Raw genomic sequence first — 23,620 nt, 5'->3', positions numbered from 1 at the left:
GGGCCCGAGCGCCGCCGCCTGCGAGCCCGAGCGCCGCCGCCCCTTCGCGCCCGCCGCCCCCGCGCGCCCGCCGCCCGCGCCCGCGCGGCGCCGCCTCTACCCCGCCCGCCGCCGCCGCCGCCGCCGCCGCCTCTGCTGCTGCCGCTGCCGCCGGCGCTCGGAGGGCGGGCGGGCGCGCGGGCGCTGGGAGGCCGGGGCCCGGCGCGCAGGGGCGGCGGCGGCGGCGGGCCGGCGGGCGGGGTCGCGGCGGCGATGCGGGCGCGGGGCCGGGGGCGCCTGCCCCGGCGGCTGCTGCTGCTGCTGGCGCTCTGCGTGCAGGTGAGCAGGGGCGCGGACGGGGCGCCCCGCGCCGCCCTCGGGGCCGGCGGCATCGCCCACGGGAGCCGCGGTTCGGAAGCCTTCGGGGCGGCGCGGCGGGCGGGGGCGGGGCGCGCGGCGGGCGACCCCGGCCCGCGCCTCCCCGCGCTGTCCCTCCGCCTTATTTTTAGGCGGCGCGGCCCATGGGCTATTTCGAGCTGCAGCTGAGCGCGCTGCGGAACGCCAACGGGGAGCTGCTGAGCGGCGCCTGCTGTGACGGCGGCGGCCGGACGACGCGCGCGGGGGGCTGCGGCCACGACGAGTGCGACACGTACGTGCGCGTGTGCCTCAAGGAGTACCAGGCCAAGGTGACGCCCACGGGGCCCTGCAGCTACGGCCACGGCGCCACGCCCGTGCTGGGCGGCAACTCCTTCTACCTGCCGCCGGCGGGCGCCGCTGGGGACCGGGCGCGGGCGCGGGCTCGGGCCGGCGGCGACCAGGATCCCGGGCTCGTCGTCATCCCGTTCCAGTTCGCCTGGCCGGTAGGTGCTGCTCCTCCCGCGCTGCCCTCTCCGGGCGCCCGGCCCCCGGCCCCGCCCTGCCCGCCGCCCCCCGGCCCCCGGGTCTCCAGGCACCCCCGACCCCCCCGGCACCTGCGGCCCCGGCTCCGCGGGCGAGCCGCGCGCGCCCGGGCCCGGCGGGGCGGGGCCGGCAGGGGGCGCCTGCCCCGGGGTCCGCGCCCAGCCACGTGGGCGCGCGGGGGGTCGCCGCGCCGCGGGGTGGCCGCGGCCCGCGTGCGGGGCGGCCCGCGGCGTGTGCCTGCGTCGCCTTGCGCGTGTCTGTCTGGGTGCGGAGGCGCGGCCGGGCGCCTCGGGCCCAGGCAGGCCGCGCAGGCATGTGCGCCGCGCGTGCTGGGGCTGGTCCGGGGCAGGCCCCGGCGGAGCCGCCCGGGCCCGCGGCCAGCCTGCGCCCGCCCTGCCGTTTCCTGGATGGGTGGGGGTGGGGGGCTGCCCGGGCAGGGGGCCGAGGGACCTCGTCCTCGTGGGTTGGTGGCAGCCTTTGCCGCTGGTCCAGACCCGGGGGGCCAGCCTCGAGGGGCCTTGGTGCTGTGATTGTCTGTTAAGCACCTTCCTGTCTTGCGTTTTGGGTTTTGTTTGTTCTTTCTGGAGAAGGAGCTTGAGGTCCGCCTGTCAGACAGGAGCCATGGGCCTGGGAATGCTGGCAGGGATGCGGTCCATCTCAGTGGGCTGTCCTGGGCCCCCGTGGGTGGAGGCTGCGGCAGGCCAGGCCGCCTGCTGCCCGACGTGGCCCGAAGCCTGGCCTCCCAGGTCTTTGTCCTGCGTACAGGGAACTGGGTGGGGGCAGGGAGGAGGGAGGCCTCTGCTAAGTGGGGTCTCAGGGTGCAGGGCAGGTCTGGGTAGCTGGGGTGTGTCTGCGTGTGGACAGTGCCCACAGCAGGGTGCCGAGCTGGCTGAGGGACTGTCCTTCTGAACAAGGACCTCTGGCTCGATCAGCCACTGGGAGGCCACAAGAACGTGTCCACCTGATGCCTTGGTTCTGAAAGAGACTGGGTGTTGAGGCCAGGCTGAGGTTGGCCCCCCACCCCACCCCCGTCCCCCCAGCTCTGAGCCCTGTGCTGGCACCTTCTCCATATCATGGGCCAGGAGGCCTCACCTGCTACCCCCTCCCCCTGCTTCCTGACCCCTGGCCACAGCCCTGCCCCCACGTACCTGGGGCCTCTGCAGTCTCCCTGGACCCCCAGGCCGCAGGTGGGGAGTGTGTCCCTGGGGTGGAACAGGCGGGAGGCAGGGGCAGGCTGGGAGGCCCCGGGCGCTGGGATGAGCCCAGCCCCCTTCGCCCCCGCAGCGGGCGGCAGGCAGGTCTGAGCAGGGCCCGCAGCCTGTCATCTGCGCTTGGGCTCGGGCCAGCGCGGTTCGAAATCGCTACCTGAGGATGTGTTTTCTGCTCGAGTTGGCAGCCGTGGGCGTGGGGGCAGGGAGGCCTTGCAGGAATGTGGCGGGCCGACGCGTGTCCCTTGCGCTCTTGGTCCCACCGGCCGGCCAGGCATGGAATGGGATGGGGCAGGCCCGGGTCTCCCAGGCAGGGGCCTGCAGACTGGGGGCAGGTGCTGGGCTAGGTCCCCGCCCTCCGCTTTGCTGGGCACACCCAGGAGGGGTGGGTGGCCCAGCCCGTGGTGAGGGTGGGGCAGTGGGGCAGCTGTGTGTTTGGGGGGCCGCTCCTGTCTCCCTCTCCCCACGGATAGCGTGGCCTGGCTGCCAGGCCCATAGCCCGTGTAGTGATGCCAGTGCCCTGGTATTTCCGCTCGGCCGGCAGCGGCCCTGTGGCTGCACCGCCTCAGCCCCCTGCAAGTCCAGCTCCATCCCGTGAGCTGGCGGGAGTTTGGTGCCCACTACGGCCCTGGGGACCCAGAAGGGGGCTGGGCCCTGCCTCAGGAGCTTCACGTGAGAGGGCGGGGCGAGGGGGCTTCTGTCCAGGACCCTGGAGCAGGTTGTGTGAGCAGGGCCTTGGAAATGGCTGGGGGTCCAGGAGTGTAGGGAGCCGGCCTGCACCTGGCCCTGGCTTTGGAGAGGACAGACCGGGACCTAGTTTGGGCTCTACGCTTTCTAGCCCTTCCAGTGACCCTCAGGCAGTCCTGACCCCCCCCGGCCCCCGCCACTGCCTTCTCATTCTATCCCGGTGCCCCAGGCAAGGCTGGGTGACCTTCTGCACCCGTACCTGGCCGCATGGGCTCTGGAGCCCCCGTGTTGTCCGCTCTGTGTGGTTTCAGGTTGGACTTGGGCTCAGCTTTCTAGACAGAGGTGTGTCCAGGGTCTTGGGTGAGGGGAGGGGACGGCAGGTGCCGGCAGTCTGGGTGTGGGGCTTCCCCTCCTTTCCTGCTCCCCCCACGGATGCCCCCACGTGTCCTACTGGTCCCCAGGAGATGGGTGATCGCCGGTTGGCCCTGGCTGCTGGCTCGTAGCCAGCAGAGTGGAGGCCATATTTGATCACGTGTGTGTGTGCCCTCCTTGGGTGTGTCAGTGGCTACTGGGGGTTCACAGGAGCCTGGGGGGCCTGGCCAATGGAGGCACAGCGTGGCCCTGGGGGCCTCCCGCTGACTGAGGGCCTGCTGCCCAGCCTGAGGCCATGCCTGCCTCCTTGGCTCACATTCTGGTTCCAAGACCACAGGACCTGGCCCCCAGGTCTAAGGCCCCATCCTGATGTGTACATTGTGGGTCTGCGGGGTGACTGCTGGCCTGGGTGGGCTGTGGCGGCTTGTGGAAGGCCAGGCTGGAGTGCGAGGAGGACTGAGGACCCGTGCGCTGTGCTCAGGGGTCAGGAGGGGACCTTGGGCCAGTCAAGGGCCTGCATGTCCATGGGCAAGGCCTGGTGGGATGCGCACACTAGCCTGAGCTCCCTTCCACAGTGAGCTGGGCCAGGGTCTGCCCCCAGGGGCTATCCTTGACAGTGTGGGATGGCACCTTCCTGCTGCTCCCTGCCCCTGAGGAGCTGCGGCTGGTGTGGGGCGCAGGTAGTCCGGCCCCTTCCCTGCACGGTGCCTAGGCCTGCTGCCTCTTTTGTGCACTTGGGGGCTCACCTTCCCTTCCCTCCTGTGCCAGGAGCCAGGCGTCCCGCTCACCTGCCTCGGATGTCAGGGGTCTTGGCCCAGGCATTGGTACTGGGGCTACAGGGTGGGGCTCTTGGGCAAAGAGGGGCCCCAGACGGGCAGTGCCAGCCGGTGGGCACTCAGAGACAGGCTAGGGCTTTGTCCCTGGGCCTTGAGGGGGTGGAGCTGAGAGTGAAGCTCCACCGTGGCAAGGGGGAGGTCACTGGGGGGTCTGGGCAGGGACTTCTGGAGGGGTTGTGGCTTCCGGGGACCCTCCCAGGGGTCGTGTCTGGGTGAGGGCAGCCTGGGCCAGCAAGGGGCTTCTTGGTGGAGACGAATGCTGTAATCCTTAGGCCTGGGCCAGGGTCTGCGGCCCCAGGCCCCGTCACACACCCTGGTATGACCGGGGTCCATCTGATCTTCGACTTAGTGGTCCCGCCCGGTGCATGTGATGAGGTGCTGGCTGGCCGTGGGCTGCTGGCTGCAGTGGGCTGGTTGGGCACGCCCAGGCACGGCCCGGCTGGTCCCCGGTGCGGAGCGTGGGCGTCCGGGTTCCCGTGGGGAAGGCCTGAGGTCCAGTCCTCCTGCCGTGCCCCACCCTGGGCCCAGCAGCTTGGGGGGAGGTGCCCCCCCCCCCCCCCGACTCCCCCGCGGTGACAGTGGAGGCAGAGCCCTGGGCCTCTGAAGAGCTCGGGTTTCAGGAAGCTGAGAGCTCCCTGCGCCGCATCCCGCTCTGCTCCACGGGGGGCCGGGCTCGGATGCGGGGTCTGCAGGAGAGAAGCAGGTGGGGCCGTGGACCCGGGCTCTGCAGTCAGCGCTGCCTCCTGGGCCTGGGGTGCCCTGGGCCGGGCTGCCTTGAGCCCTGTGTTTGCCCTGTACCACTGGGGCTGCTGGGCCGCTGTCCTTTCCGGGGGTCGGACCGTGGGCTGGGACCTGGCCTTGGGGGTCCCGGGCTCTGCAGTCAGCGCTGCCTCCTGGGCCAGGAGGAGCCGCGGTTGGGATGGGGTTCTGGCTCAGGCAGGTCTGGGTGGGCTTCCTGAAAGAGGGAAGAAGGCCAGCAGGCCGGGGGCCTCTCACAGTTGGGCAGGCTGGCGACCCAGCTGCGCCTGGCCAGGGGGCCTCCTGTTCTGTAGGGCCTTGGGTCCACATAGCCCGGCGGGCATGTGGCCCACGAGGCTTGGCCCTGGGACGGAAGGCTGCTCTTTGCAGAGAGGAGACTGAGTCCTGGAGGCCAGCCGGGAGGAGGCGGAGGCCCGGCCCGGCGCCCTGCCCCCCAGCTCAGGTTCTCCCCGGGTGCCTCCCTGCCGCCCAGGTGCAGGAGCCCAGCTGGCGGGCGGCGGGGCCCTGTGGGTGGGCAGGCGGGCGGGCGGGCGCACGTCCCCACAGGGGCAGGTAACCGGAGCTCCGGGTGCTGGCAAAGGTGGCGGTAACCCTACCTGGGTGGCTGGCGTGGGGTTTCCTGGGAGTCGGGAGCAGCTCCCTGCTTCCCGAAGCGCAGGTGCCGGGAGGTGGGCTCTCACGCCCTGTGGGCTGGGCACCCTGGGACCGGGGCGCTCCTCGGCCTGCCTTTCGGGGGCTCCAGCCCTGGGCCCTGCCCCGCCCCCTCCCACGCTCTCCCTCATGGCCCGTGCAGCCAGGATGCCCTCTGAAGCCCCAGGAGCCCCTGGCCTCACTCACACCCACCTGGCAGCTACCCACTCTGCACAGCACTGGCACCACAGTTGGCACAGGGCCCAGCCGCCCCGCAGTCTGACCCTGAGGCCTGTTCCCCGCATCACTGCTCTTCCAGCTGAAGGCCCTGCCTGTGGTCCCCCTGCCTGGGACGCGTCCTCCCGAGCACCCTCCCCAAAGCTGGCCCTGACACCTTTAGTACAGCAGCTTCACACCCATCCACGGCCCCAGAGGCAGCCTGTGCCTGGAGCATGCTGGGTGGGTGGATGGGAGGGTGGGTGGATAGTGGATGGATGGGTGGAAGGTGGAAGGATGAGTGGGTGAGTGGATGGACGGTGGATGGGTGGATAGTTGGTGGATGGATGGATGGATGGGTGGATGGGTGGATAGTTGGTGGATGGATGGATGGGTGGGTGGGTGGATGGATGGGTGGGTAGGTGGGTGGGTGGATGGATGGAAGGATGGGTGGGTGGGTGAAGTGAGTGCTTACTGGGGAGGAGCTGGGTGCTCCAGCTGCACCCAGGAGTGGGCTGACCTGGGGAAGGCTGGCCCGAGGGGTCATTCCAGGCAGAGGGAGGGCGCCTCGTGTGCAAGGTCTCCGTGGCGGGGAGTGTGCTGGGTGTCTGTGGGGAGCGCAGGAGCCGTGGGCAGCCCCAGGAAGGCTCTGGGCAGTGGGGGAGACGTCAACAGAGCTCTGAGGCTCCTCGGGGCTCCTGTGGACGGGGGAGCGGAGGCCCCGGTGGCTGCTGGGGACCCTTGAAGGAGGCAGGCAGCCTGGGCCAGGCCTGCTGGCCTGGCAGTGGGCGCTGACAGCAGGGAGGCAGGGGTTTCGGGGACCCTCGGGGGTGGGATTCAGAGCCTGGGGTCGGCCCCATGGGGGCAGGGTTTAGAAGGGTGGACGATGGCGTCCTCTTTCCTGCCCGTCTTCTCTGGTGGGGGTGAGGTGTTAGGAGGCAGCTGCTGGGGTGGGGGAGCTCTGGGCAGGGGCAGCCACGGAGGTGAGGGAGTCCTGGGCAGGGCGGGCGTTGGGAGGGGCGCTGCCTATGCCTGGCGGTCTTCGCGGGGTTGGGGAGGGCAGAGGGTGGTCCTGGGCTGCTCGGTGATACCACTGATTCGCCGCATCCTTTGCCTGGGGCACAGGGCCAGACGGTGGGGGCAGCAAGCACTGCTGAGGCTGCCTCAGGCCACCCCTGGGCCTCAGTTTCCCCATCTGTGAAGTGGGGCCACTTTTCCTGGATCTTCACTGTGGGCTTCCCTGGTGGCTCAGCTGGTAAAGAATCCACGTGCAATGTGGGAGACCTGGGTTCGATCCCTGGGTTGGGAAGATCTCCTGAAGAAGGGAATGGCTACTCATTCTAGTATTCTGGCCTGGAGACGTCCACGGACTGTCTAGTCCACGGGGTCACGAAGAGTCGGACACGGCTGAGCGATGTTCCCTTTCACTGTGAGCTTGCCGTGTCCCACAGGCAGCTCTAGTGCTTGGGCCGCCAGGTCGCCCCTGTGGCCTGGTGACGGGCATCGACCCTCCCAGCAGGCTTGGAGGACCCTGGGCTCCCACACGACCCCCTCTGGCCCCAGCCCACCCGGGGACCTCAGGCTGAGGCCACTCAGCTGCCCGCCCTCTGCCTGCTGCCCCGTGCGGGTCACTGTGTCTCCTCTGACCTAGTCTGCTGGCCGGCGGGCTGCAGGAGCTGGGAGTCCAGGCCCCTGAGCCTGGAAAGGGCAGCGTCCCCGCTCCAGGGGGCCGTCTCGGGTCTGGGCTGGCTGGGGAGGGAGGAGGAGCCTGACCCACCCCCCACGTCCACAGCGCTCTTTCACCCTCATCGTGGAGGCTTGGGACTGGGACAACGACACCACCCCGGATGGTGAGTCAGCCCCTGAGGGTCCCCGGGGGGCTGCCTGCAGGGCCTCCCTCCTCACGGGGACGCGCATAGCCAGGCTCCTGGGCCTCTGCCTGCTGGGGCAGAAGGCACACGGTGGGCAGGGAGCCGCCTCTGCCCTGCAGGCCTCTGTGCGGTCGCCTCTCGCCCTGGCCGCCAGGATGCTCTGCTGTGCTCGGGACTTGCTTCTGCTGCCCTCGCTTCGCCTGTGTTCTGACGGGGGGCCGGGTCTTCCCCGAGGGCCCGCACCTTGGCCGTCCCTGGCGTTCCCGTGGCCTCCTGCTGATACCCAGACCCAAGGCTGATCTTTTAGGGCCCAGCCATGGCTCAGTGGGGTGGGTCACCGCCGAGAGCTCTCTCTGGCTGTGTGGCCCCTCTCTGCCCTGGTGACGGGCTCGGTGGGCCTCCCTGGAGGCCTAGCTGCCGGCCGGCCTGCCTTGCACGGAGTCCACGGGGCCTGTGGTGGTGGGCAGAGGCTCCCTGCCGACAGGGAGCAGCCAGTACCAACAGCCCAGGGCCTGTGGGCAGGGGAGGAGTTGCTATGAGGTCAGCGGGCCAGGGTCAGCTCGCGGAGGCTGCGTGGCCCGTGAGGACACCGGCTCTTCTCCGAGGTGGGTTGCTCAGCCTGCCGCGTGGAGGGTGGGTTGCAGGGCCAGGGTGGAGACAGGTGGGGAGCTTTGTGTCGCAGTTGGGGTGCTGGGACCAGGGGCGGCCTGTGGGGCGGGCAGGGTTCTGCTCTCTCCAGAGGTCGAGGCCCGGGGCCTGCTGACCGGGTGGCCTCGGGGCAGAGAGGCCATCGTGGGCACGGGCCGGAGCGCGGTTTGGACGCGCTGCGTCTGGGCAGCGTCAGGGGGGCAGCTGGGTCCCAGCGGTGGAGATGCTGCGGAAAAGCAGAGGGGCGGGCGGGGAGCAGCGGTCAGTGGAGCTGGGTGGGCGTGGGCCCAGGCTGCCCGGTGCGGCAGGTTCCCCAGAGGAGAGCGAGGCCCTTGGGAGGAGCTTGGCTGTTCCTGCGGCTGCGGGGTGAGGGTCCTCAGCCTTTTATTGCCCTGTCTCCTAAACCAGTACACGTGTGCTGGGAGACCCCGTGGCCGCGGTTGCCAGCTCCGGCCACGCGGCAGCTTGGCTTGGAGGGAGGCCCAGCCCTCGGGTTGCCGGGTCCGTGGTCTTGGGCCCAGGCAGGCTCGTCTGGAGACACGGCCGCAGTGACTGCTGCAGCTCCTGCGGGGACGGGGGCGGCCGTGGCTGCAGCAGTGAGAAGCGTGCAGAGCCCAGGGCGGGGTGGGGCTGTGAGGGGCAGGACAGGCTGGCTGCAGGGCGCAGGCGGGAGGCCCCCCCCCGCCCCCGCCGTTCCTGTGCTTCCTGCGGGGCCGGCCGAGGCCCTGCTGTCCCGGCTCTGGCCAGCTGGCTCCTCTGCCCTGTGCCTCTGGGGGCGGCGGCCACGCCGGCTGACTGCCGCTCCCCCTCCAAGAGGAGCTGCTGATCGATCGGGTGTCGCACGCGGGCATGATCAACCCCGAGGACCGCTGGAAGAGCCTGCACTTCAGCGGCCACGTGGCGCAGCTGGAGCTGAAGGTCCGCGTGCGCTGCGCCGAGAACTACTACAGCGCCGCCTGCACCAAGTTCTGCCGGCCGCGCGACGACTTCTTCGGCCACTACACCTGCGACCAGTACGGCAACAAGGCCTGCCTGGACGGCTGGATGGGCAAGGAGTGCAAGGAGGGTGAGCCGGGCAGGGCGCGGGGCTGAGGAGCGCTGGGGGCCCTGCGGAGGCCTCGGGAGGGCCGGGGGGGCATCATGGAGGACGCGTGGGGCCCCACGGGGGGTGGGGGCCTGGGAGGGCCTGGTGTGGGTGTCGTGGGCACGGGGGGGGCTGCCCCCAGAGCCTGTGCCACGGCCGCAGGGCGGTGTGTGGCCGCTGCAGGGGCCTCTTTGCTCTCTCCGTTCGCAGCTGTGTGTAAACAAGGATGCAACCTGCTCCACGGGGGGTGCTCCGTGCCCGGGGAGTGCAGGTGAGTGCCCGGCGCCAGCTCCTCTTTGCCTCCTGAGTGTGTGCACACTTGCTCCCGCACAGAGTTGGCTGCACACGGGCAACGTGAGTGGAACGGGCGCTGCTCGTGTGCCGCTCACTGTTGGTGCAGGCCGCACGTGCCCTTGGAGCCTGAGTGTGTCCCAGGGTGTGGGCCAGCGTTGGTGGGCAGGGCCGCTTTGCATACCGCCCTCGGGTGGGCTGGTCTGGGCTGAGAGCCACCCCGGGGCAGGAGTGCACGGCCCAGGCAGAGCAGGATGGTGCTCACAGGCGGGGGACGGGGGAGGCCTGGGGGCCTGGGGGCAGCCAGGGGGCCCCGCAGGGATGGGCCGGGGGCAGAGGCTGCTGTCCGGTGCGGGTGGGGGTGTGGGGGCCACCCCCGCGGGCGTCCTGGGGTGGGAGAGTGGGGCTCGAGCGCCCCGAGCCTTCGGTACCCGGAGCCACTGACACGGGGCGGCCCTAGGCGCAGCGGGCGGGAGAGGGCAGCTGCTGTCGTGGGAGTGCTGCCCGCCCTGCCCGGCTGTGCGGGAGGAGGCCTGGCTAGAGATGCACGTGGGCCCCGTGAGTACAGGTGGGGCAGGTGGGGCAGAGGGAGCCGGTCCGGGCTCCTGCTGCTGCAAGTGGGCAGCAAGGAGCTGGCAGGGGCAGCAGGTCCCGGACAGGTCGGCAGGGGTTCAGAGGGAACCACAGAGCCAGGGGTCTGGGCAGCGGACCTTGGTTGAGGGGGCAGTGGAGTCGCCGCTGGCTTGTGTGGGGTCAGGGGGTGGGCGGGGAGGAGCGGGGGCCAGCAGGGGTCGGGGGGGGCCAGGAGGCTCTCTACAGGCGAGAGCCAGGTGGGTGCCAGGTGCTTGCCGATGGCCTAGGAGCTGGGCCCCGGGGACCAGGCGGACGCCCTCGAGGGTGAAGCCCTTCGGGGGGGGGCTGCCAGTTGACAGAGGAGCAGGGGGTGAGAGAAGCCTCTTCTCCACTTTGGGTCTGACTCATCAGGATCCCCTCTGCTGCGTTTTTCCGATAAGGATGCTGGGCAGGGAAGTTTGGTAATTGCCCCGATGACTCTGGCTGGGAGGGCAGTGTTTGGGAGCCAGGATGGGGGCACCCTCTGCTCGTCCTGCGGTGCCTGTGGCCTGGGAAGGGGTAAGTGGAGCGAATCCTCCAGTCCTGGGCAGGGAAGCGGGCAGGTTGCCTGGGGACCCGGCGTTGGGGGTGGTGTGTCTAGCCTTCACCCACTCCATCTGTCAGGTTTGAGCTGAATGGCAGTCTCAGAGCAGCGGGGCTGAGAGGTGCCCGGGGGCCTAGCCCACAGTGGGCTCCCGTCTTGAGGAGCAGGCACCCCAGGAGCACCCTCCGTGTGGGAGACGGGATGCATGGCTGCTGTCTGCCTGGGGCAGGCCTCTCCTGCAGCCCTGCCCTCTGACCCGGGCGTGAGCCCCAGAGTCCAGCAGACCCGTCCCTGCTGGGTTGTGAGCACGGCAGGGCTGGGGCCCGGCCCAGCCCTAGGCACCACGCTCTTGGGGGTGAGCCGTTGGCCCCGGGTGGCCAGTGACTGGGGCAGGCAGGGGGGAGGCTGGCGCTCCACTGCCCACGTGGGCCCTGCAGGAAGGCGGTGGGGGGCACAGGGCTCCCCGGACAGGGCCCTAGGTGAGCCCCGCTCGCCTCCCTCTGGCCCCGTGGGTGAGGCCCAGCTGCTGCTGGTGGCCCTGGGCTCAGGTTTCAGGCCAACCCCCACCGGATGCCGCGGAGATGGCCGTGCCTTCCTGCCGCCTCCTCCCTGAGCTGCTGGAGCCACAGGCCAGGAAAGCCGGGGCTGTCGGGGCCTGGAGAGTTGGCCCCACCCAGGGCTGAGAGCACGCCCCGGGGACCCCTCTCACCTGGAGGGGGCCCCGGGTGGGTGTGTGGGGCCCGGGCTGGCGCCCCTGCCCTGCGCGTGCGTCTGGCCAGCCGAGCCCCTCTCAGCAGCCTCGGTTCCCTGGCCTGCACCACCAGCATCCCTTCTGGGTGCCGGGGGGTCGAGGGCAGCCCAGGAAGGGCCGTGCCTCTTCCCTTTTACAAAAATAAATCCACATGACGGGTGGTGGTGTGGACGTCACCGCGTCCTACAGGACCCTTGAGTGCTAGGGGGGTTCCCCTTGGGGGTCCCGTCCGGGTGGGCCCCGGGGCACTGAGCACAGGGCGCTGGCCCCTCTCCTTGGGGCTCTGGGCTCTCAAGGGGGTGGTGCTGATGGCTGGGGCGCCCCTCTGCGCCTCCTCCTGAAGGACTTCCCAGAGAGGATGCTGGCCCACAGCACGGGCAGGGCTGACTCCTGGGGTCACGGCCTGAGAGCCCAGAGGTCTCTCGAGGCCAGGGAGCCGGTGATTCCTCCCGGGTCAGGAAGTGCCCTGGATCTGGCCTCTCACAGGGCTGGCCTGGGACAGCCCACGGGCCTCAGCGTCCCCGTCTGTGAGATGCGCCCCTGCTGGGGCCTTGTGGAGAGAGAGGCCGCCTCTGAGTCACAGGCGAGGTCGCAGGCTGTGCCCAGGGTTCTTGGCAGCAGAAGGCGTGTGCCCGCTGGCCTGCCGGCCCTGGAAGCACCTGGCCCTCTCATTCCCGGGGTCCCAGCAGAGCCTTCCTTGCCTGGCGCCTTCTCTGGGGGCCCCGCTCCGGCTGTGTCCCAAAATAGCTCCAGGAGGAGTGACTGGACAGCTGCGGCCGGCCGTGCGCAGCCAGCGGCCAGGACTGCCCGTGACATGCGGGTGGGGCTGCGCCGCTTCAAAGGCTGTGGCCGCTGGCCCCAGGGGCCCACGTGGCGCTGCGCCGTGCCCCCACGCCACCCTGGGCGTGGTCCCCGCGCGCGGGGCCTGCGGTCACACGCGGGGCCTCCCGGCCGTCTGCCTCCCCCAGGTGCAGCTATGGCTGGCAGGGCAGGTTCTGTGACGAGTGCGTCCCGTACCCCGGCTGTGTGCACGGCAGCTGCGTGGAACCCTGGCAGTGCACCTGTGAGACCAACTGGGGCGGCCTGCTGTGCAACAAAGGTGCGCCGGCGGGGCCTGCCGCGCGGGGGGGCACGAGGGCTGCGGCCTGTGCCCTGAGCGCCCTGTCCGCCCCTAGACCTAAACTACTGCGGCAGCCACCGCCCCTGCATCAACGGGGGCACGTGCATCAACGCGGAGCCTGACCAGTACCGCTGCGCCTGCCCTGACGGCTACTCGGGCAAGAATTGTGAGCGGGGTACGTCGGGGCGGCCACGGCTGGACTCCTCTGGCCGGAGTGCAGCGGGGGCCGGAGCGGGGAGCCCTGTAGAAGGTGGGGCCTGGCCGCCACACCCACCTCTGGTTCCCCACGCAGCCGAGCACGCCTGCGCCTCCAACCCGTGTGCCAATGGGGGCTCCTGCCACGAGGCACCCTCGGGCTTCGAGTGCCACTGCCCGTCGGGCTGGAGCGGGCCCACCTGTGCGCTGGGTGAGAGCCTGTTCCAGGGCTTCTGGGGACCCCAGACTGCATTCCGGGGCTCTGGAGGGTGGGGGCGAGGCGGCCTATCCCTGTGGGGCTGGGGTTGGGGAGGAGCGAGGGGAAGACCCCGGGTGCTCACACTCCTTCCTGAAGGCCAGCTGCCCCCTCCTCCACCCTGCGATCACCCCTGCTCCTCCCCCTGGACTCTCCGCAGACATCGACGAGTGTGCCTCCAACCCGTGTGCGGCGGGGGGCACGTGCGTGGACCAGGTGGACGGCTTTGAGTGCGTGTGCCCGGAGCAGTGGGTGGGGGCCACCTGCCAGCTGGGTAAGGGTCCCGCGGCCGGGGCGTGTGTGCGTGGCTGTGTGCTGTGCTTGTGGCGGCTGCTGTGTGTGCTGCTAGGGCTGCGGGCCCATCGCCCCCCTTGTCTCGTTCACAGACGCCAATGAGTGTGAAGGGAAGCCGTGCCTTAATGCTTTTTCTTGCAAAAACCTGATTGGTGGCTATTACTGTGATTGCCTCCCGGGCTGGAAGGGCGCCAACTGCCACATCAGTCAGTATGGGTGGGCGGGCCACAGGGGGCAGGGCTGGGGGACGGGGAGGGCCCGCTGTGACCTGCGCCTCTGCCCGCAGACGCCAACGACTGCCGGGGGCAGTGTCAGCACGGCGGCACCTGCAAGGTGAGGGCTGCACACTTCGGGGGCGGCAGGCGTGGGGCTGCAGGTGCCTGAGGGCTCACGCCACGCCCTGCCCTCCCCCAGGACCTGGTGAATGGCTACCAGTGCGCGTGTCCTCGGGGCTTCGGGGGCCGGCACTGCGAGCACCAGCTGGACGCGTGTGCCAGCAGCCCCTGCCACGGCGGCCTCTGCGAGGACCTGGTTGACGGCTTCCGCTGTCACTGCCCTCAGGGCTTCTCAGGGCCGCTCTGCGAGGTGAGGCCCACGTGTGCTGCCCGCCCCTCGGCCCCAGCGGCTGCCACGGGTGGCCCGTCGAGTGGCCAGCAGAGGCCACGGTGGGGATTGGCCCTGCAGTGTGTCCCAGGCTCAATACTAGACAGAGACCCTGGCCCCAGAGTCCTGGCTGGGCAGGTCTCGGGGAGACACGCAGAGTCCTGGCTTGTCAGGACCAGCCCCTCCTGGTGGGGTGGCCCAGAGGCCTGGCAGGTCCGCTGGCTACCCTGTGCCTTGGCTAATTCTCACTGTGGATGCAGGGTGGGGGCCTTGATGGGGTGGAATCTGCGGGCCCCTGAAAGAGGGGCCTCGGGGTGGGCTGGGGGTGTCACTCTCGGGCCTGACAAGGAGAGGCTCACGCTTCCACCCCCGCTGACCTGCTTTGTCTTTACCCGGGAGAGGAGTGAGCTGCGGGGTGTGAGCACCAGATCCTGTCTTCTGCCCCGCAGCCTGGGGTGGTTCTTCAGAAGGACTCACAGCTGGGGCTCAGGGCAGCGTTGGAGGCTGGAGGGGTGGCCGGGAGCCGGCCTTCCTGCTAGTGGGAGGGGCGAAGGCCGGATGCTGCCCTGGGAGGCTCGGAAGAGGGCTGCCCCGGGGCGGGGCCGGGGGCGGGGCCTGGCCCACCCAGGTGTTTCCGTCCAGCCGGGGGTCCGGACGGCTGAGCTGGGCCGTCCTCCAGGCTTTGGCTGCAGAGGCCTGGCTGTCTAGTCTGAGTGGGGCCTGGGTCACAGGGACCGCTCGTGGGGGCTGCGCATGGGGACGTGAGCCCTGGCCCGTCGTCTGGTGCCAGCAGCACCCTCACGGCTGCCCCCAACCCACAGGTGGACATCGACTTCTGCGAGCCAAGCCCCTGCCAGAACGGGGCCCGGTGCTACAACCTGGAGGGAGACTACTACTGCGCCTGCCCGGACGACATGGGCGGCAAGAATTGCTCCGAACCCCGGGCGCCCTGTCCTGGAGGGGCCTGCAAGGGTGGGTGCGGTGGGCAGGGCCTGGAGTGGGTGCGGTGGGTGGGGCCTGTAGAGATGAGTGCACTGTGGGCGGGGCCTGCAGGGGTGGGTGCAGTGGGTGGGGCCTCCTGGGTGATGGGTTGTGGGCGGGGCCTGCAGAGATGAGTGCATTGTGGGCGGGGCCTACAGGGGTGGGTGCAGTGGGTGGGGCCTCCTGGGTGATGGGTTGTGGGCGGGGCCTGCAGAGATCAGTGCATTGTGGGTGGGGCCTGCAAGGGTGGGTGCGGTGGGCGGGGCCTGCAGGCATGTATGCAGCAGGGGCGGGGCCTAGAGGGGTGGGTGCAGTGTGGGCTGGGCTTGAAGGAGTGGGGTTGCGGCGAGTGGTGGCCGTGTCCTGCAGGGGTACGGCTGACCCCTTTTGTCTCTGTGGCAGTGGTCGATGGCTGCGGGTTCGAGACAGGGACCAGGGTGGCTGGAATGGGCCCCTCTGGCGTGTGCGGCCCCCACGGACACTGCATCAGCCAGCCCGGGGGCAACTTCTCCTGTGTCTGCGACAGCGGCTTCACGGGCACGTACTGCCACGAGAGTAAGTGGCCGTGGCCCAGGGCCGGGAGGGGGCCGGGCCGCCCGGGGCCCCAGCTCATGCTCGCCTTCCGCAGACATTGACGACTGCCTGGGCCAGCCGTGCCGCAACGGGGGCACCTGCATCGACGAGGTGGACGCCTTCCGCTGCTTCTGCCCCAGCGGCTGGGAGGGCGAGCTCTGTGACACCAGTGAGTGGGCCACGCTGCCCCGCCCTCGGCTGTAGGGCCTGTGACTCCCGGGGCTGAGCGCGCCACGCCCCGCGCCCGTGCCGCACCACGCTGCAATCCCCCCAACGCTGCACCCCGCCCCACGCCCGCCTGGCTCAACGTGTTGAGCCGCTGACTGGGATGCGGCACGTAGGGGTTGGGCAGAGGGGTACACATGCTCCCTCCCTGCTCCTCTGTCGCTCCCTGGCCCACCCCGGTGCCTCCTCCTCCGGGCAGCCCTCCCTGAACGCCGGGGACCCCCCGCTGACCGGCGTCCTCGCCTCCAGATCCCAACGACTGCCTCCCCGATCCCTGCCACAGCCGCGGTCGCTGCTTCGACCTGGTCAACGACTTCTACTGCGTGTGCGACGACGGCTGGAAGGGCAAGACCTGCCACTCGCGTGAGTGCCCACCACGCCCTGCCACTGTGGGGGCTGCACTGGGGGCTGCACTGCCTGCCGGGCGCCGCCCGCTGCTCCGGGCACCCTCTGAGTGGCCGTGTGCCTGCAGGGGAGTTCCAGTGTGACGCCTACACCTGCAGCAACGGCGGCACGTGCTACGACAGCGGGGACGCCTTCCGCTGTGCCTGCCCCCCAGGCTGGAAGGGCAGCACCTGCACTGTTGGTGAGGAGGCCCCGTCTGGGTCGAGGCCTGGGGTGGGGACCCCGGGCCTGCCTGGCGCCGCTGAGAGCCCTCCCTTCTGTTTCTGCTCTCCTCCTCTGACTCCTCTGCAGCCAAAAACAGCAGCTGCCTTCCCAACCCCTGCGTGAACGGGGGCACCTGTGTGGGCAGCGGAGACTCCTTCTCCTGCATCTGCCGGGATGGCTGGGAGGGCCGCACCTGCACCCACAGTGAGCTCCGGGGGCGGGGGGCACCAGGGGGCGGCTGTGGTCGTGGGCTGGTTTGGGCCCACCCTGTCCCCTGCTTCCTGGTCCTGCCCCCCCAACTCTGCCCCATCGACCCACTCCTTGCGCTTGGCCACGGAAGCCTGATTGAACCCCTCTGACTCTCCCGAGCTTCCCCCCTCCGGTGCTGGCCCTTGCTCGTCTCCCCCCAGCCACTGTCCTGTTCACACAGCCTACCTTCCGTGCGGGCCTCCACGACAGGCTGTCCTCCCAGAACCGCCCTGGCCCCACAGGTTCCAGCCTGGGCGTGGTGGGCTGGTATAGACAGCACGGTGTCCACCTGCCCTCCCCGTGCACCTGGGGTGCCCCCAACCTGGCTCGGAGGGTGCCCGGGTAGGGAGTGCTGGGCTCACCATCCTCTCTCTCCTCAAATGCAGATACCAACGACTGCAACCCCCTGCCCTGGTGAGTGGTGGCGGTGGGCTGGCCTGCCCTGGGCCCCCCTGACCCCCAGTGGTGGGCCAGCTGACGGGCTGGCCTGCCCCGGGCCCCCTGACCCTTGCCTTCTCTGCAGCTACAACGGTGGCATCTGCGTGGACGGTGTCAACTGGTTCCGCTGCGAGTGTGCGCCTGGCTTTGCGGGCCCCGACTGTCGCATCAGTGAGGGGCTGGGGTCCCCACCCCGGGTGGGCGGGGCTGCGCGGCCCCCGTGTCGAGAGCTCTCAGGGCCGTGTGCGTCCGCGGACCTCAGGGTGCAGTGTGGCCACAGCTGCGTCCCTGCTCGGTCGGAGCCTCGGTCCTGCTGTTTGCTTCCTGCCAGCAGTGGCTGGGGGCGCCCTGCCGGGGGCGGACCCAGGTGGGCTTGGCCGTTGGCTCCCAGAGGCAGATGGTGGCAGTGCCGATGGTCTCAGGCCCAGCTCAGCGGCCCCACGGGGCCCCCTGAGGCCCAGGCTGGCTGGGGCTGCTCTTCCCGTGCGGGCCCTGCTGCCCGAGCTGCCGCCTCGCTGACGCTGCGCCCGGCCCCTCTCCCGCAGACATTGATGAGTGCCAGTCCTCACCCTGTGCCTACGGGGCCACGTGCGTGGATGAAATCAATGGCTACCGCTGCAGCTGCCCACCCGGCCGATCCGGCCTGCGGTGCCAGGAGGGTAGGTGGGGGACGCCACCGGCAAGGTCACGCCCGGGCTGGTGGGTCCGGGGGAGCCTGCTCTCCATGGTGCCCCACCTCTCCCGCCCACAGTGATCGTGTTTGGGAGGTCCTGCTGGTCGCAGGGCGTGCCCTTCCCTCACGGGAGCTCGTGGGTGGAGGACTGCAACAGCTGCCGCTGCCTGGACGGCCACCGGGACTGCAGCAAGGTGTGGGGTCTGTCCGCCAGCCCTGCGCGCCCCCACCGCCCTGCCGGGTCTGATGCCTCTGTGCCCCAGGCCTGCAGTCCCCGTCATTCACCCCTGACCCTGTTGCTCACCCCAGGAGGATGCGGGGGGAGGGGGACAGGCAAGCCTGCCCCGGAAGACGTGGGCTGCCCTGGGAGGCAGGGGGTGCTCTACCCGCAGACTCGTGACCGACGGTGTGTTTCTCCCTGCGTGTTGCCGTCCGGCTCTGTCTGCGGGTCCTGTCCACGTGCCCCCAGGTGTGGTGCGGCCAGAAGCCCTGCCTGCTGGCTGGCCGGCCGGATGCCCTGAGCACCCAGTGCCCTCCAGGGCAGCAGTGCCTGGAGAAGGCCCCGGGCCAGTGCTTGCGGCCACCCTGCGCGGCTTGGGGGGCATGTAGTGCGGAGGAGCCTGTGCTACCCAGCACCCCATGCCAGCCGCGCTCCGGCCACCTGGACAACAACTGTGCCCGCCTCACCCTGCGCTTCAACCGCGATCAGGTGCCCCAGGTGAGCCGCCCGCCCCCTGGACACCACTGGCGAGCAAAGCCCTGACTGCTGGCCTCCTTCCTGTGGCCGCTCAGACGGCTCGAGACCCCTGCTGGCTGCCCAGCCCCATGCCTGCGTGTGGTTGGATGAGATGGAGCGTTGGGCTTGGGGGCAGCCGGGAGGGGCCGGCCCGGGCTGAGATGCCCAGTTGTTCCTGGGGCCTGGCTGCAGGCGGCCTTCCCAGGAGGCTGGGGCCAGCCCGCATCTCCACGGGCATTCTCACCCCACCCTCGTCTCTGCCCGTAAGGCCCTCTGCTCTCAATGCCGGCCCTGGGCACGGAGGCTCGTCTGGGCTCTGGGTGGGGCTGAGGGCCGCCGTGGGCAGCTGGGACCCTTGCTCCCCCAGACAGGCTGTCAGGGCGTCCCGCTGCACGCTGCAGGGTGGACCCCCTTGGGGCCACGGTCGCTGCCCAATGTTCACGTGCCACCTGCCCGGCAGGGTACCACCGTGGGCGCCGTCTGCTCTGGCATCCGTGCTCTGCCGGCCACGAGGGCTGCAGCCCGGGACCGCCTGCTGGTCCTGCTCTGCGACCGGCCACCCTCGGAGGCCAGCGCAGTGGAGGTGGCCTTGGTGAGTGCGGCCGGCAGGCGGCCACCTTTGTTCCGCACCCGCCCACCACCCCCCCACCCCCCTGCTCCGGGTCCCACTGTGAACGTGCTCCTAGGTGGGGTGTGAGTCGGCACCTCGGAGGTCGGGCGAGGCTGTGTATCGGGATGCGCAAGGAGGGAAGGGGGATGGGCAGGGTGGTTTCTCTGGGTGCTGGTGTTGGCGTGGAAGGGGCTGCCTGGTGGAGGTGAGTTGGGCCAGCATCAGGGCAGCTGCGGGTTTGTGGCCCCCTCAGGACTCTGGGCGTGGCTGGCTGGGGCTGGGACCCACCTGAAGGGCCGAGGTGCCAGCGGGGTCTGTGGGAGTGCAGACCAGGCCACGGCCACCTCCCCACAGCCTGCCCAGTGTAGGGCACCCCCAGCCTCTGCCAGAGGCCTCCTCCAGTGAGCCGGCCCCAGGCCCCCAGCCCCTGACGCTGCTCCAAGATGGCCGTGCTGTGGGCTCACGGGGTCTCCGCCCCTCCTCCCCACTGCCCAGACAGGCCAGCCGGGGCGGGAGTGTCACGCTCCCTGGGGCTGCACGCAGGGCTGGGCCGCTGTCCCAGCTGCTGCCGCAGTGGAGGGGGTCTCAGGCCCCCCACTGCCCAGCTGAGTGCGCAGGCGGCCCCTCAGCGCTGTTCTCTGCCACAGTCCTTCAGCCCAGCCCGAGACGTGCCGGACAGCAGCCTGATCCAGAGCGCGGCGCACGCCATCGTGACCGCTATCACGCAGCGGGGGAACAGCTCGCTGCTGCTGGCCGTCACCGAGGTCAAGGTGGAGACGGTCGTTGTGGGCAGGTCCTCCACAGGTGAGCGGGAGGGGAGCGCCGCTTGGGCCCAGGGAGAGTGGGTGGGTTCCTTTGGGCTCGGAGGGCAGGGCTGTGGCCTCTGCCTGCCCAGGGGACGCGGCAGCTCCTCTGTACCCGCCAGCAAAGGTTTCCCAGCCGACCCCACCTCCCAGCCCCGATCCTGGGGCCCTGCCCATCCCCACGAGCCGAAGGACCGGGCGTCTGGCCCTCTGACGTCTGGGTGCCTCCGCCCCAGGGCTGCTGGCGACAGTGCTGTGCGGCGTGTTCAGCGTGCTGTGTCTGGCGTGCGTGGTCGTCTGCGTGTGGTGGACGCGCAAGCGGAGGAAAGAGCGAGAGAGGAGCCGGCTGCCGCGGGAGGAGGGCCCCAACAACCAGTGGGCCCCGCTCAACCCCATTCGCAATCCCATCGAGCGGCCGGGCGGCCCCAGCGGCCCCAAGGACACGCTGTTCCCCTGCAAAAACTTCACGCCGCCCCCGCGCAGGGTGGGCGAGGCGCTGCCCGGGCCAGCAGGCGGCGGGGAGGACGAGGAGGACGAGGAGCCGGGCCGCGGGGAGGACGAGTCCCCCGAGGCCGAGAAGTTCCTTGCACACAAGTTCACCAAAGACCCCGGCCGTTCACCCGGGCGGCCGGCCCGCTGGGCCTCAGGCCCCAAGGTGGACAACCGCACGCTTGGGGGCGCCAGCGCTGCCCGCCGCGCCGGCCGGGAGTAGGCGCCAGGCTGCCCTCGGGGCCACAGGAGGCCGAGGCCACGCGCATAGTTTATTTTGTGTAAAAAAGAAAAAACACCAAAAGCAAAAAAACAAATGTTTATTTTCTACGTTTCTGTAGCCTTGTATAAATTATTCGGTAACTGTCAGGCGGAAAACAGCGGCGAATTCTTGGAGAGCTGCTATTTTTGTAACGTTCCCGTGGGCCGCACACGCGTGTGTGGCAGGAGACAGCAAGGGGGCGTGTCCTCCCCAGGTCCTTGGACGTTTGTCCCCGAGGTGGCGCGCTGTTTACAGAACCTTCCTTTATTCCTCATCTGGGTTCGCCGTGGCTCCAGGCCAAAGAGCCGGTGGGACCCACGGCGTCCGGCGTGGCCCGCCGCTGCCGGGGGCTCCTGTGGTGGCAGTGGGGCTGGGGGTCGCCAGTGGGGCCCGTGGTGGTCGGCATGGCCTGAGGCCGCAGGCAGACCCACCCCTCCAGCCCGCCGTCCTCGCCTGCGCTGCCCACGACGCTCGCTCCAGAGATCTCTCAACTGTGCTTTCAGAAGTGCCCTTCCTGACTGCTCCGTCCCCCGGGGCGGCGGCAGTACCGCCGCTTGTGACAAGTGCCTTCTCACAGACTCTCCCTCGCGACCGTCAGCGTCTGCTGCGGGCCCCTGGCTGCTGCCCACCTGCCGGCCCTGGCCGCCCCTCCTCGTGAAAGTGCATTTCTGTACATATGTACATATTAAATGAATCACTCTGTATATTTGATTGAATAACTTAAAAGTTTTGGCCTCCCTTGTTCTTCAGGTGCTGTTCCTTTGTTATGCAGAGTGGGATGGGGGCTGGGAAGCAGGGGGCAGGGTGCAGGCCCCTCGGGTCCCCCATGTCTGTGAACACACGGGTGTCCGCCATTGACAGACGCCTTGTTGGAAATGGGGCGACGGAGGCGCTTTGCCTCTGGTCTGAGCTGAGAACACGTGGAAAGAGCGTTGTCAATGGTGCCAAGTCGCTCAGCAATGAAGCGCTGTCAGGATTTCAAGGAATGAGGTCAAAGCTTGACAGCCCAAGGCCGAGGCCATGCGTGGCTCCTGGCTCCGAAGGCTGGGCAAATCGAGCCTCAGCCCGGGGGCCTCGGGGTGGTGGGCTGGGCTGGCTCCGTGCCTGTCGGTGAGGCTGCTCACTGGGTCAGGGTTTACGCCAGCTCACGCTCGCGGAGCACTCGTGCCACCAGAATGATCACCAGCTTCCAGGCCCCTTTTCCGCTGTGTTTATGTAACTCAGGACTCCAGGTTCCTGGGAGAAACCATGCCAGCGCCTTTTGTCCTGGAGCGCTCTACTCCTTGTGAGTGATTGCCCAAGCTGGTGGACAGACCGCAGTCCAGACCCTGGCCCACGGGGCACCCCAGCCCCTGGAGCAGAGCTGTCTGGCTTGGCTGGCTGCAGGCTCCCCTCAGACGCCCGGACCCCGAGTGCAAAGCCTGTTTGCTGGGTGTGCTTGAGCAAGACCGCTCGCACTGCTGAGCAGATTTGAAAAGAAAAGAGTTTCTAGAAATGACAAAGTGCCGCTTCCAAACTGAGAACCGAACGCCACTCTGACGCTGCCGAAGAAAGAAGAGGTCGGAGGAGAAGCCTCTTGTGCTGTGAAGAGGTCGGGGGAGAACGCTCCCGAAGCACCTAGACTGAAGGGCAGGGTGGCGTGAGGCCCACGTGACTGGCGAGGCAGGGCTGGTGGTCGGACACCAGGAGGGTGTCCCCTGGAGGTGGGTGTGCAGAGTGGAGCCAGTGGCGGGGAGGGCCGGGCCCCTCCTGGCAATCAGGACGTGGCCATGGGCAGTGCCAGTGGGCCCCCACATTCTTGGGGGGACCCCGTGACCTTAAGGGGTCTGAGGGGAGCTTACAGGACCCTGCTGGCTTGGGGGAGACTGCACGCCCCCGTGTGTACGTGTGTGTAGCCTACCCACCCCGCCCGCCTGCCACCAGCCCCCTTCCCCACTCAGGCCTGGCCCGGGGGGGCCCGGTGCCCAGCCAGGTATGGACAGGCCTGTCCACGTGCCTCTCCAGGCCCAGCTCACCCCGCCAGCCACACAGGCAGCCCCTCCTGGACGGTGGGGCTCATTCCACCTGCACCGCGGCCTCTGCCGCTCCTGGTTGGGCTGCGAAGGGCAGCCTGGGTGGCACAGCCCCGGTGCCCCCGGGTGACCCTCGCCCTGCCGGTCCCACCCTCTGCTCGCCAGGCCCCTCTGCCTGCCTCCCCAGCACCCAGTCCTCTCCTGGGTGGGCGGTTAGGGGGTCTGCCACGCAGTCAGGAAGCTCAGATGAAGGAAGGCTCACGGGGGCCACAGCTGGGGCCCCCTATCTCCCGAGATGGGCTGGGCTCCTGTGGCGTCTCTGCCGGCCCGGGTGTGGAGCGGCATCACACCTCAGGCGGCAGGGAGTGGACGTGGAATCCAGGAGCAGCCCAGGGCCCCCAGGCCCCGCAGCAGCCTCCTTGCTTGCGCGGCTGCGGCCCCTCCGGGCGCCGCCTCCCCCCACCCGCCTGCTCCCCGCCCAGCCTGACGGCACCAGGGGAGCCTCCTCACTTTCCTCTGGGCTCTGGTCACCAAATAGGGTCTGGGCCTCCCTGGGCCTGCGGGGCTGCGGGCTTGGAGGCAGCACAGGGCTCGGGGCGCGGGCCCGGAGGCTGGGGGCTCCCTGAGAGGACAGCAGGCGGCACCTTTGGACTGGCTCCAGCTGGGGCCTGCGGAGGCTGCGGGTCTGGCCAGGTCCTTGCTGCTTCACAGCTGAGAGAGGATGGTGGGGGGGTGGAGGTGGACATCAGCGTGTGCTGAGGTGCCAGCCTGGGGAGGGGCAGGCCTGGGTGGGGGGTCTGAGGCCCCAGGCAGGTGCCTGCTGGCCTGTGCTAGTGGACATGTGGGGTCTGGCCCATCCTGGCCAGTGGGCACTCCCTCCATAGGCCAGGCACCCAGGGAGCCCTGTGCCCACCAAGTGAAGAGCGGCTAGTCGGCAGTGGCCGTTGATGCAGGTCTGAAGCTCTGCGGGAGCGGCCCCCTTTCTGGCTGGGGTCAGATGGACCCCCACCTCCTCATCCCCGGGGGGTCAGAGCCGGGAACAGGGCCTCGTCGGTGCTGGGCCTGGACCAAGGGCCGAGTCGCAGCCCCACGTGCCGACCTGTG

General features: G+C 69.9%; 1 protein-coding gene across 4 annotated transcripts; it reads left to right on the top strand.

The window, feature by feature from the left end:
* The first annotated feature begins 229 nt into the window (after window positions 1–229).
* JAG2 (jagged canonical Notch ligand 2) lies at window positions 230–21,230 on the top strand. 4 transcript variants are annotated; one of them, XM_069560237.1, is made up of 26 exons: window positions 230–318; window positions 489–839; window positions 7,380–7,437; window positions 8,921–9,172; window positions 9,401–9,461; window positions 12,357–12,487; window positions 12,564–12,683; window positions 12,801–12,914; window positions 13,120–13,233; window positions 13,346–13,459; window positions 13,540–13,586; window positions 13,668–13,838; window positions 14,678–14,828; window positions 15,240–15,392; window positions 15,466–15,579; window positions 15,885–15,998; window positions 16,108–16,221; window positions 16,332–16,448; window positions 16,880–16,907; window positions 17,017–17,102; window positions 17,477–17,590; window positions 17,683–17,798; window positions 18,074–18,322; window positions 18,801–18,932; window positions 19,598–19,754; window positions 19,990–21,230. In XM_069560237.1, exons 1-26 carry the CDS (start codon window positions 253–255, stop codon window positions 20,463–20,465), a joined length of 3,720 nt encoding a protein of 1,239 aa, XP_069416338.1. In that variant the 5' UTR covers window positions 230–252; the 3' UTR covers window positions 20,466–21,230. The 4 variants fall into 4 exon arrangements, with proteins under 4 accessions (XP_069416338.1, XP_069416339.1, XP_069416340.1 ...); XM_069560238.1 differs by lacking the exon at window positions 13,346–13,459; XM_069560239.1 differs by lacking the exons at window positions 230–318; window positions 489–839; window positions 7,380–7,437 and adding an exon at window positions 7,763–8,063.
* The last annotated feature ends 2,390 nt before the right edge of the window (window positions 21,231–23,620 follow it).

The sequence above is a fragment of the Ovis canadensis genome, chromosome 18, assembly GCF_042477335.2.
Source record: "Ovis canadensis isolate MfBH-ARS-UI-01 breed Bighorn chromosome 18, ARS-UI_OviCan_v2, whole genome shotgun sequence".
In the NCBI taxonomy this organism is placed as follows: domain Eukaryota; kingdom Metazoa; phylum Chordata; class Mammalia; order Artiodactyla; family Bovidae; genus Ovis; species Ovis canadensis.
Note: the sequence above shows the minus strand (reverse complement) of the source record. Positions and strands in the feature narration are given on the sequence as shown.

Coding starts and splice junctions, on each gene's coding strand:
- JAG2 (XM_069560237.1), top strand. CDS start 253: ATGCGGGCGCGGGGCCGGGGGCGCCTGCCCCGGCGGCTGCTGCTGCTG. Junction 9,173..9,400: donor GGGCAAGGAGTGCAAGGAGG/GTGAGCCGGGCA, acceptor CTCCGTTCGCAG/CTGTGTGTAAACAAGGATGC. Junction 15,580..15,884: donor GGGCGAGCTCTGTGACACCA/GTGAGTGGGCCA, acceptor CCTCGCCTCCAG/ATCCCAACGACTGCCTCCCC.